We start from the raw sequence: 13,286 nt of genomic DNA, 5'->3' as shown, positions 1-13,286 counted from the left end.
AGCCGTGCTAAACCCTAATGAAACTACCAAACGGAAGATGATGAGCAGGATTTGGCCGATGCACTTATCGAGCACAGAGCCCCATTTTGAGCTGACACAACTAGAAAGATGGCCAAAGTAGCTCTGAAGCCGCTGAACAGTGAAGGTTGAGGGGTTTTCTGAAGTGTCAGTTCAATGAAAAAATGTAATGTAAGAAGGCATTTCCACTAACCTGGATATCATCTATATTTAAAGATTTTCAAGAGCATCGAGAGGGCAGGTTGGCATCCAAAATAGCTATATTTGTAATCTTAAAACATGTGAAATTTGTCATTCAATCTGTAGTAATGTAGAAAGCATATTATCCTTCAAAAGTCTTCAATTCTATTAAATGTGTTGCAGAATTTGATCTAGATTAGGAATGACTAATTGGAAACAACCAGTAAAAGTGAAACTCAGTTATATAATACAGATATAAAGATGTCTCCTTACAACACGGTTAATGAAAACGATGTCAACTGTGTAAAGAACAGATCAGATAGAAGACATTTTTTGATGAGATTCATCAAGTTCCATTTCCTTTACTTTTCAATTGCAGTATACAATTACAAGTAACATCAATCATAATGTTATCTTTCACCAATGTTATCTTTCTTTCCTTCGTATATATACATAAATATGGGTATATACGTACATTTACCTATGCAGGTAGATACCCAATGCATTAGAAATAGCAGCAATTTCCACTGCATATTCCCTTTCCCCAGAAAAGATGCAGAACTGTAAAGAACATTCATGTTGAAATTTCTGAAACCGAAATGAGATCTTTCACCATTTTTGTTTTGCAGAGAGTTTTACATAGTGTGAAAAGTGTTCACTGGAATTACATACTAACATAGCAATTTCAATACACACTATGATAGACACACAAACACACACACACACACTACGTGACAGAAACAGGCTCACCCTGGATACCCTTTAATCTACAAACCTCAGTCTTCAATCAGTTATACAGATTATTAGACTATAGACTTTCATCTGTAGCCACTCCAGAACAATTAATGTGGTTATGGTAGATTTACACAGGTAAAACTACAAAAAATACGTTGGGGTAACAGAAGCCTGTTCTGGCTGAAGCCACAATAGCATGTCACACATACACTGACTAATGTTTTCCTTAAATCTATGTGTTTTCTAATCAAGGTTATATATATATGCACACTGTGGGGCAGATTACGTTTTGTTTAGATTACTTTACAGTACTTAAAATAAGAGTAGCCAGATATGAACTACTGCTGATTTTAGCTTGAACATCTATGGTAAGCTCTAGAGAACCTGGGACACAACCGTTTCCTTTTGGTTTTTTGTTTTTTTCAGCATTAACTTACATGAGGGCTCAGTGGTGAAACACTAGAGAGCTTTAGCTTATTTCCTTCAGCCACTTACTTCTAAGTCCAAATAAAGACTCAAGCCTTAATTTCTATGTTATCCAGATGATAGCAACGATTCCTCAGATGCCATAGACTGGACTGTGGACCTATTTTTATCAGTGGCATAACAGTCACAGCACAGACATGCCATGTAAGTGTTACTTATTTCATTGTATACCATATCCCCAAAAGAACTGAAAGGGTTACTGTGAATCTTCTATCTCATGCTGCTGATGCACTCCTTTAGCCCAATGTTATTCTTGAGAGCTAAGGCAAAACTCTAAAACATTAAAACTAAAACCTCTCCATACCAAGACTGACAACTTCTATTGCTAATGCCTGATGAAAATTCTTTCTACAGTCACAGTTTGTACAGTCAAAAAGTTAGCCTCTTCCAAGATTTTTTTCTAATATGGCTGGCAGATCTTGAAATTTCCTTTGGCCTGAGACAAAACAGAGAGTTTATGCATTCAGCCTGTGGGTTGCTAAATTTGAAGATCTATATGAAGACATTGAGGAAAGAAAAAGAGCAAGACAAACTCTTAATGCTAATCGAAGCATGGAAATCATGCACCTACCTGCCCTGCTAGAATACACAACTATAAAACTAATAAAGCAGTAAAAAGAACAAGCTTATATTTATAGACTAGATTGCTCTGCACATGATTGAAGTCCACAGTTCATATTAAAATAGTGATGTCAAAGCTGAAGTTAACACACCTGTCAATTAATGAGATCACCTATCCGTAGAACAATTTACAGACCTTAATATTTAGAAATCAATGAGTTCTACATAGGAGCTTATTATTATAAAACATACAATTATGCGAATCAAGGAGGTATACCACAGGTCATTGATCTTCTGTCTCTCCAATAAGATGCTAGTAAGACATTTTTTTGTTTTCTAATAGCATTATGTGAAAGCATTAAAGCAACGGCGTTGCATCTAGACTTATCTGCTGCAACATGCAGTGGCATGTTCTGAATTCCTGGAATGACCAGGGCACCTGTTGGAGCAAACTGCAGCTTCCATCTAGCCCTTGTGCCTGGTTTTCCTTTCTGTGCAAAGGAGGACAGAGGAGACTCCGTCTCATGCTTCAGTCTCACTCTTACAGACTTCTCTCGTGTGCACTTCCTGACAGGGAACTGTACCTCCCAATAAGCTCTCGTGGATCCTCCAGATCAAGTGTAACCTGCAATGGCTAGATTCGCATTACAAGTACTTATCTTCTGCTTTATAATTAAACTTTCTGTTCAGGTGAAGTTTTCAGCTGCCATCTAACACCACCGACGTGCACATTGCAAGGGGACTGAAGTTTCCATCAGTAAGCACGACTGGCCAAATGAATGTGGCCAAACAGCAAAGACCCACCTAATATGTACACATATCCTATGTCGGACTCAAGCTTCAGGCAGAAACCAATAATAGCTAAGATTTGTTTCACGCTCTTACTGGATCAGGCTTCATAGACATATAGGCATAGGGAACCTCTTCAGAGTGTGTGAGATACCCACAGGTGTCAGCACTAATATCCAACGAGTCCACCTCAAAAGTATTTGTGTTGAAGGGAAGCAGACCCAGCTGGCCTGCTTTCAAACAGGGTCAAGAATAGAGATTTCCCACATACCTGTAGCTTCACATATGGAGGTACCAGAAAATCAGATGTGATTTTTTTTTCTTTCCTTTTTCACTCTGTTAGCTACATCATATTACATTACAATATATGTATTAATTAATACAAAGGTGGAAAGAGGAAGGAGAAGGAGACTGAATCTACAATTTTTTTGATACAGGTAAGAAGTCAACTCCAAGTCTGCTGACAGTTTAGGTGGTTACATAAATAACATAACAGCTTTGGCAGGTGGGAATAAGAAACCCGTACCAATGAAGTTCAAATATTAGGATGCTCACATCAGACCTTGGAGAACTGGATTCTCCCATAAGGAATAGTAGGTAGTGAAAAATAGGACCTCATATCCCAGATAAATATGTCTTTTTCCCCCTTTTTACCTTCCAATTAAAAAAAAAAAAAAAAAAAAGAAAAGAAAAAAGGCTGACCAAGTTCACACAGCGAGAATTTGTGTAACTGAGATTGTTCCCCCTTTATGGTCTAGGGGTCTCTGCTATCTTACATACTTCTTACTCACTATTGAAGTGTCTTTCTACACTGTACCAGCTTTCATGAACCAGATCCTTATAGATACTTAAAGCTCCTTCTTCACTGCCCAAGACTTAGTATTTAACTACAAGTCAAGGAAAACAAAGGTGGCAAGGTTGCTTAAATACTGCAATGCTAACAATAGTTTGTGGTTTCAACCTTAAATATTCAGAATTAAATAGTAAGAATATGAACACATTGTATGTGATAGTTACTATAGAGTCATTATCTTGATTTTTATAAATATGTAGCTGTATTAAAACATGAAAATCAAAAAGCTGAACTGATTTGTGTACTTGAAACAACTCACTGTATTTGGGTTAAAGTGCCTATCTAAAATCACGATCTAGAGCCAATATTTTTCACAACACGTTCCACGTCAAAAGGCAATGGAAATTCACCATGCCCAACAGTCCCAGGACATTGTTTATAATACATTTTTCATGGGTTAGCAAGTGACACTGAAAAACAGTAATTGTACTAGAAAGCTGAAAAAGCAGCGGTGATCTGGGAATGAGACAAAGTATTAATATACTTAATATGAAGAATTCAGGAATGATCAAATTAGAACTTCATGTGTCACTACAGAAAGATTTCGTGTCCATGCTCCAAAGTCAAATGTCCACAATAATAAAAAAAATGTCAGTTGACAACATGAAGAAAATATTCTTGAAGTCAGATCAAAAACATGATTGCGGAGAACTCCTGAACTCTCTCCCTCAGATTTGCTACATTCTGTCATTAGAAGTGAGTGCTTCCTTCTGATGAATGATTAGCAGATCAAAACTTCTGGACGAGTGACAACTGAAAGAAATCCTTGATGTGCATCTAATGGTTACTGGCACACGTTCAGCGCCTGAGGAGGATTGTTCTGAGAAGACCCAGCGTACTCTGTCATTCTCTGACATTTTTTTCCAATACTGGTATTTATTTTTTACTATATTGACCCAATGAATAAGTCCCAAAGTATATTCAGAATGCCAGCTCAAAAAGCTGTGCCCTACATACACACAGAAGTCAAACCTTTTTCTTGCACAAGAGATTTCCTTCCTTTAACACACTTTTTCCTTCTGCCCCATTCAAATTAACTTTAATTTACACTTCTCCCTGCATTTGAAGGCCATTCCTTTAGACTCCATTAGATCAGGTGAGAAATTTCAGGAAGTAAATGCAATAATCCAAGATCCTATCTAAATGAGCTTTGCTGGAAAAGCTTTCATATTAGCAGAGTGAGAAATAAGTGCTATGCATACGTTGTTGGAGGAAGAAAACCAAAAGGATTGCCTAGGCAGATCCCGAAGGACAGATGCTGATCCAAACAGAAATCGTACAAAGAGCTGAGAGAGACAGTTAATGAAAGAGAAAAATAATAATAATAATTATATACATATATATAAGAGGTTAGATGTTTCTCTCTTGAAGTGAGCACATTTCCAATTCGTAACAGATCAATCTGCACAGAAATTATCAAACTAGAATGAGACAACTTTTCAACACCAAATACTTGGTTGAGCTGAATGGGGCAGATTAACCCAAGTCTTGCAGACACACCTATACCCCTTAATGCTGCACAGGGTCTGTTCCTTCTCAGCTCCTGCCTTCTGGAGTATGACTCATATTTCTTTTTTGGATGGTAACCGTTCCTTCAGTCTCCAGAAGAGTCTCTTTCCTGTTATCAACTTGAGGTTTCACTTTGAGCGCATTCCCTGCTGTCGGCAGAGCTGCTCAAGCTGGCAGCTCTCTACTTGTTATTACTCACCATCTGTGTGAATCACCTAAAACTGCAGAAGCCTCTCTCAACTGCACACCGTCAGGTATTCCTGGGAGAGGTTTAGAGTCTCCTCTTCTTCCCAGCGCTTCAATTTGACCCCTATTTGATCCATTTGTGGCAATCAGTTCAAGGAAAACTGGCTGCCTAGCCACAAACTTGTAATATAATGTACAGTTTTTATATATTGAACTTCTATGAAACAGTGTATCTGTCACATTCTTCTATGACTGATCTACCTTTTACTAAGACATCATTTCATTAGGAGAAAAAAAATATAATAAAAAAAATAAAAGAGACTTTCTGGCATTTTGCTTTAAAATTTTTCAAGTTTACATACATTCAGTTATATTATTAGGGAACCTTCTGCACTCATACCCTTTAAGCACTTTTAAAACTGCCCATCTACAGTTCACCAGCTAGCAATAACACAGAAGACAACCTATTTGCTTCTTTCAAACAGCTGAAGGGAGTGATTGCACAGCTATGATGTAGGCTCACTCTTGCACAGGGGTTAAGAATAATTCATGAGTAGAGCAATTAGCCTTGCTGCCCTAAAAATATAAGGCAAAAAAGTCTGACTTAAATTCAGACTCTTCACAATGCGTTATTCTTAACTTAGAGCCCACACATTACATTTGGTATTTATTAAATATTATTTATTGTTTTGAGAAGTAGTAAAAAGGATTATTATCCCCATCATTGACTTTTTAAATTTATTGGGCATGAGTTTTAAATGACTTATGAAGAGTCAAAGCTGTTGTATATATATAAATTCTACTATCTTTCATGAAGTTTCTGGAAAAACAGCATTACTAAAAATAAGTTTCATTTTCTAAAGAAAATTAATGAAAAAGGACTCTCTATTTATATCTGAATAGCAACCAACAAGCATGTTCTTCTTGCTAATAACTGTAGGAGAATTCTAGAAAGTTGAAGTATGTGCTGAGGCTGAGCAATTCTGGAAAACTGACAATTCTGTATTCTACACACACATGTGATGTGCCTTTAAGACAGAATTTATCACACTCTGGAGTCTCAATGTAGAGTTTAAGTGAGAGAGCTTGATAACATGTGACAGTAAGAGAGAGAAGAAAACAGAGAAGTACAAGAAAATTTGCAGAAGACGGGTAACAGCTTTTATCTTAAACAATAATACTATATTCCTTTCCCTTGTCTTTTGGGGCTTTGTCTATCTTTATTTCTGTGCAATGTACGACCTGGTCTGGGGATTAAGTTTAGGTGAGGTTAACACGAGCATTAGGTTGTTTAGGTCAATGTGATCACTGGTCTGCTCTAATAAAGCCACATGATTTTGTTCGCAAAAGTTTTGGAAGGTCTGATTTAGAATCTTGTTTCGTACAGTAAATTCAAAAAGTACAACCCGAAACTTATAGGAACTACAACTGCTTCCAAACATGAGTCTTCAAAGCACAGGAAACAGAAAGGCTGTTTTGGAACTGCTGCAAACTTAGATTAAAAATAATAATAATAATAATAATAATAATAATAATAATAATAATAATAATAATAATAATAATAATAATATGAATAATTTTAGTTACTCATACTGCTTATTTTCAATGTACCATCTCATTATTTGTTCAAATTTGTTCAGTACTGAGGTTTATGCCTTTGGTTTGTGATGGGCAAGAAAAATGGACATACCTGTCTGGTCACTGACGGCCACAGAAGTAGAAACAGGAAGGAGAAGGAAGACTGCCATACAAAGCCAAACTATGCAGGATCCAATGTACTTCATCTCCCCCTGGACACATGTGAACAATCAGCTACAAATCTGAAACAGAAAATAATCATATTCAGAACAATATCTTATTATTCTTTTCCCCTCACCCCACCAGAAAACTACAGACAAGAATTTCTTAGCTGTAAAGAAGAGGAAGTTGCTAGTCACACACAAAGGGTATAATTTACCTGTTTAAATGAGCACAGCCAGTGACTGCTAAAGTAGCCTTCAAATCGAACAAGGACAACATTAAATTGTTTAAGGTCAAAAACCCCAAAATATAATATTTCTCTGCTTTGCAAAATAGCCAAGTGTCTAGAGTAGCCTGTACTGAGTTTATAGTTAAAAATCTCACAATGCTACAGTCTGGCTTCCATAACATCTCCTTTGTCCTCTAAAGACAGGATCAGCTTTTCTTCTAAGGTGACTGTAATGTATGGATACACGCAAATTTAATGAAACACAGAAAACAACAAATATTTTACTAATCACATATTCTGAAAAAAATATATATACCTAAAAATGCAATTTTTATAATTACTTTTACAAGGAATGTTATTCATCACCAGAGCTATTCTGTCAGTCACATGTACTGACAGCAACTACATCATCATTAACTTTTCCAACCTCCCCAATGGCAGCAAAGTGAATAGATGTTCAAATAACATTATCATTTAATTTCCTGCACCTGCTTTACAAGGAGGCATCAGTAATTCGCCAGAGCTGCCGCTCCAGAGGTCTCATTTTCTGAAGGGCTCTTGTCAATTAAATCTCTGATACCGCCACCCCCCTCGCTGCCACCGCACCTCCGGGCTCGGGTCCTCCCCGCCGGCCGCTCCAGGAGGCTCTGCTCTCTCCACAACTGGCGCACCAGAGCCTCTGGGACGGGAGCGACCCCAGCCCCGGCAGCTCCGACTGTAACACGGCGCTACCGGGAGTTTAATTTCTCTTGGCCAGAGTTGGGTTTGCTGGAGGGAGGGTTTAAACCACTGGGCGGGTGAGCAGGCAGCAAGGCAAGCGGGCAGCTCGCCCGGCGGGGCTGGGAGTGGAGCAGCGCCCTCACCCCGCTCTCCTCGCGGCTTCTCGCTCCCGGACCTCAGCCCCGGGCTCCTTCCCGCCGCCCCGCTCTTCGGAACCTGCCTGCGGTGCTGAGGAGCGGCTGACCCCGGCTTGTTGAGCGAGGGGCCAGGCGCCCTCCGCCGCTTCCTCCGCGGCCCCGGGGCGGAGCGGGGCCGGGAGCCCGTTCGGGCCGGCGGCGCCTTCGAGCGGGGCCGCTCAGCCGCCACGGGCGAGGGAGCCCTCTGCCGCCGGGCCGCCGCCGAGGGGCTGCACTGGGGCGGCAGCGGGGCAGCCCCGCCGGCACCTGCAGCGGCCCAACAGGTGAGCGGGGCCGCACAGGGAGGCGCTGCCCTCCCTCCGCGGGGTGCGCTCCGGGACAGGCGCGGTGGAACATGCGCCTCCGGCTCCGCACCCCCGGGGTTCTCCCGGGCGCTACTGAACCGCGTGGTTTCCCCCATCCTGGAGAGCGTTTGCTGTGCTGCCCAACCCGCCGCTGCTCGCAGGTATGTTGCGCCTAAAGAATGTAGGCCACTTGATACGCATACCAATTCGAATGTCACACCCCAACAGACAGATTTTTAGATGTAAATATATGCGTACAAATAATAAGTATGTTCAGCATTATGGCAATTGCAATAGTTTAACGGGGTTTGTAAATTACTGCAGATTTACTAGGACTGTTTTCATTAGTATATCAGCATATACCTATAGTCCCCCACAAACATACACAATGTATTCACACAATCACGAGCAGAATCCTGTAGCTTAGACTGATTATACTACATTAGAAGCTCACCCTGTACATTATCTAGGACACGGTTAACATTGGCAAAATCAGTAATGAACTTAGATGGCAAATTATAAAAAACAGACAAAAAGACAAACACAAAACAGGAATATTGTGGTGTGTGCACATGTGAGATGTTCAGACAACTGACTACACATGAGTTGCTTACCTTTAAATTTTGTTTTACTATGTCCCCCAGAAGCACCGAAAGCGCCCGTACAGAGCTGCTGTAGAGCTGAGCAGTTGCTGGAGCGAGTCTCCAAAGAGTGGTAGAGGGGGATGCAGCTCTGTCCTTATTAGTCTCACACAGAGTGACCCTCCCACTCAGTGAGCACAGAATACTCTGCAAGAAAGGACGGACAGACACAGATTTTACATAATCATCTTGTACAGCACAAGTCCAGTAACAATGTAAAAATTTATTATTTTTTCCTCTCTCTACCCTCCAAAAAACCCCCACCATTCCATAAATTAGACTGCTGGAGTATGAATGCATGAATGAAAGAGTATCTGGTTTCTAGTTGTAAAGAACCAATTACGTACATTAGCACACCAGCAGAAACAGGCTTTTATCACTTGAGTGTAAGCACACACCATTAATTTTATATACTTTATAATAAATTTAAAAATCAGCCACCCAAGTAACCTAAAGATTGCACCTATTTATGGCACTGATGCTGCAAAGCACAGCCAATTACAGACATTTGTTTTGCCTTTTAAAATCTGTCATTTACAAACCTGAACATTCTTCCACTGTAATATCATCTATCTGTGATGAAATGGTGAGATTGAGCACTGCCACGGGCTCTCATCTGAATGTGTTAAACTGCACTTTTCTCAGGTTCTCCAAGTACGTTTGTGGCAGTTTTCTGTATTGCGTTTTAAAGATGTAAACCAGATAGAAGCATGGATAAAAGTAAAATGACTAGATATAGATACACAGGAGAGAGAGAGAGAGTAGGGCTTTAATTAAACATTTCTCCTATTTATACAAGACATATTTTATCTTTTTGTAATAGAATCGTTCATGACAGGGGGGAAAAAAGTGGTGACTATTACATGAAAATTTATAAGCTTAACATCAATTTAGCTCAATTGGTCTTACAGTCAGAAAATTCATAGTGTTAGCTTTTTGCTTCCCTGTCTCCCCCACAACAGATTTTGAAAATTGTTTCCTCATTTCAACCAAGGTAACTAGCCAGGATAACCAACAAATCACATGGAAAGGCATGATTATCTTTCTGGTTTAAATTTCAAAACAGTTGTTGTTCTTCCCAACTTAGACTCGCAAGAGAACGATGAAATTGCAGCTTACATATGTGTCTGCTAGGGTGTTTTATTCCACAGCTTTGCGAGAGATTTGTGGTGTAACTTTAGGCAAGTCACACTTCTCGCTTGCTCATTCTGTAAATTATAGAAAGTAAAGCTGCCCTACCTTGCAGGGTGAGGCCTGAGAGCCCAGTCCCACAGCCGACAGATCATCGGAGCACTCCGCCTTCAGACTGTTCACTTGATAAAGGCTTCAGTGTTGAGTGCCAATTCAGTGTTTCAAGCAGATTTGTGAGATCCTCTGTTGAAAGACCCTTTGTAAAAGCTCTGCTCCTAGTGAAAGGCATTATCATTTTTTGTTTGAAAATAACTGTATTTCTCATTGCTCTTTCAAGCTACAAAATTATTAAAATCTTTTTGTTTAACTTCATTTTACACACCCTAAATATCTGGATTCAGCTGTGTTACATGAATGTACAATCTTATTAATTTCAATGAATATAAGTTCTGAATTAGCTGAACATTTTAATTGAATAACACTTTGCACGTACAATCTGTTCAACCTTTAAAAAAATATTTCTGTCCCTGGAAGTTTCAGTATTGCTCAAAAGTCCAGATCCAACCCGGCTCTTCATTTCCTTTGAAGCGATAATGAAATGTAACCCTTAAACCAAGGATGTTATCCCACTTACCAAGTTGGAGTTGACACTCCAAATAGAAAATTAAAAATACCTTATTTGAACCAAGTCAACTTCAACAAACATTGCAGCAAGTAGAAGAATTAGAAACTACTACAGCCTTCCCTGGCTAACACATACACTTCCTGTACTTGGCCCAGACCTTTAAACAGGATTACGTGAGTTCACATAAATCAAAGGAATTAGAGTGACTTATACTAGTTGAGGACCTAGACTTAAGGGACTGCCACCATATGTATTTATGGACAACACAGTTCACATTAATGAATACAGTCTTCAATGTCTAGTGACATGAAAATTGGGAACAAGGGAAACTTTACTGTTTACAAACTACTGCTGTGAGCCAAAAAAACAGCTTCTCTCTCTGCCTCCTGCAAATTAAGAAGCAAAACCACAACTGACAAAATATCTCTGTTATCGTAAAGGGCTTCAAAATCCCAGCCACCTGTGCTCTTGTTCATTGGCAGTTACTGGTGCACTCCAGAGAAAACATTGTTGATATATCATCTCTTCTTCTTTGTACCCAAGAAGTACCAGAAAAACTGATGACATGAGCTGAAGCACCTGCAGAAAATGGATAATATTTCATGTTATCTTTACAGCAACACAGTTTTCCAGCTATCTCAGAGTCTAGCTAAAACTCTTACTGACACACAGAAGACAGGATGAGACCCAGATTCAGGCAAGAGCCAAGGCAAATACATCAAGAAGCAGTAAAAAGTTAAGTTTGAAACCATACTTAGCACAGACATGCAGAGCGTATTCCATCTCCTCCACCACGGTTGAACTGCTCCACTGAACAGTTTTTACTACAACTACACTTGCAGGCGAGATGCAGGGGAAAAGGTGGGAGAATCAAGGGGCAAAGGGACAGATTATTTTTTTTCTAGAAAAATTTGCCTTACTGCTGACACTCAGTATCAACCTTTGTTTCTTTTTTTGGCATGGTAAGATATCCAAACCAGCCAAGTAGCATAATTCACTCATCTGTGGTGTGCTCACAGATTTGTCTCCGTCTCGTTAGACCCACAGTTTTAATTTGTGTTGGCTTCTGACAATGCATATGCAGGAATGAAGCTGTAAACTTTGACAAAACTCTTTAAAATCAGCAGTATTCTGCTTGAAAACCTTGTTTTGTAAAGGAAATAAATTTGAAATGCCCCTTACCATGCAATTTCTCATTGAATGTAGAGTTTAGTATTTGGATTTGGCTGTATAAGCCCTTACATGGCATTGCTCCTTGCCAGATGATCCTTCCTGCCCTCTGCAAGATTTGCCAGTCATGACAACTGCATTCCACTGAAGCAATTAAAATATAAATGCTTTTAAATACACTAGACTGAACTATAATGAACTTAGACAAAAGACACTGAATCCCAGCCTTGGGGAAGTTAATGGAAATTTTAACATTGATGTAACTGGGGCTAAAGTGTCACTCAAATGAGGGAACTTGGGCAAAAATTATATCAAAAAGGCATTATTTAAATGCATGTGCACACACACTCAACACTCCTAAGTGGGAAAGCCAACAGAAAAGCTGGATGTCGCTTCATTTCTTCTATAGGAGAGGAAAAGAGGATAAAACCTCAGCTGCTACGTCCTTTTCTGAATACTTACAAAGCACTGAAGTTTTCAGTATAGGGGCCAAAATAACTGTCAAAAAGATGCAGGGAGAATACTTGCTGCTATACTGTTGTGGTATTAGTTGTCTTAGCTCAGACATTTTCTCCACATTTGACACTATATAACATGCCTTAAAATAACCAAATACTAATAAATATAATGAACAGCAACAAAGAAAGTCCGTACTTTATCTCCAATTCCAATGCCGCTCATAATCCCAATCTCAAAAAAATAATGTGCAGTTGTATTATTTGTAATGTTTAGTGCTATCTCTTCCTAATGTTTCATATTTACAATAATGACCTTATAATCCAAAATATATACATTTCAAGATAAATAAATCAATGTCTTGACATATTGCTTATATTCACCAGTTGCAAACATGTCAATAGCTGTATCATATGATTTGGAAAGTATTCATTACCATTCCAGAAAAATACATTTCAGTGCATATACTACTCTTTAAAGTGTTAGTACAACCATTCAGTTAAGTTAGTCAAACCCAAAATAGTGCTGGTTTTGTGGAACTCAGTAAAACATCAGTCTAGTCCAGACTTAGAGAAACAATGTTAAGATTAATAGTGTCAAAATGTGTATGTCCTTAATCTATCAAAAGGCATACTTTACTTTGTCTTTCTATAGATAGATAAATGCATGTATATAACTGTACTGCCATACTACAAACAGCTTGCCACATGTTCTGTTGTTTTATGAAGCACACAAAGAAATACACAATGAAGAAAAAATTCTGACCATTTTCTTTC

General features: G+C 39.0%; 1 protein-coding gene across 7 annotated transcripts in view; it reads right to left on the bottom strand.

The window, feature by feature from the left end:
• The window catches only part of COL19A1 (collagen type XIX alpha 1 chain), a 192,300-nt gene extending 183,060 nt beyond the window's left edge, over positions 1 to 9,240 (bottom strand). For 4 of the 7 annotated variants that reach the window (XM_065056225.1, XM_065056229.1, XM_065056230.1 and 1 more), the window contains exons 1-2: positions 9,102 to 9,240; positions 7,008 to 7,137 (exon numbers count right to left, since the gene is read on the bottom strand). In XM_065056225.1, the coding sequence (XP_064912297.1) occupies positions 7,008 to 7,101 (94 nt within the window). In that variant the 5' untranslated portion in view covers positions 7,102 to 7,137; positions 9,102 to 9,240. Of the gene's footprint in view, positions 1 to 7,007; positions 7,138 to 7,774; positions 8,032 to 8,149; positions 8,279 to 9,101 lie in introns of those variants that run through there. The other 3 variants (XM_065056228.1, XM_065056226.1, XM_065056227.1) reach the window with 3 other exon arrangements.
• Between the last annotated feature and the right edge of the window lie 4,046 nt (positions 9,241 to 13,286).

This window comes from Columba livia, chromosome 3 (assembly GCF_036013475.1).
Source record: "Columba livia isolate bColLiv1 breed racing homer chromosome 3, bColLiv1.pat.W.v2, whole genome shotgun sequence".
Lineage (NCBI taxonomy): Eukaryota > Metazoa > Chordata > Aves > Columbiformes > Columbidae > Columba > Columba livia.
Note: the sequence above shows the minus strand (reverse complement) of the source record. Positions and strands in the feature narration are given on the sequence as shown.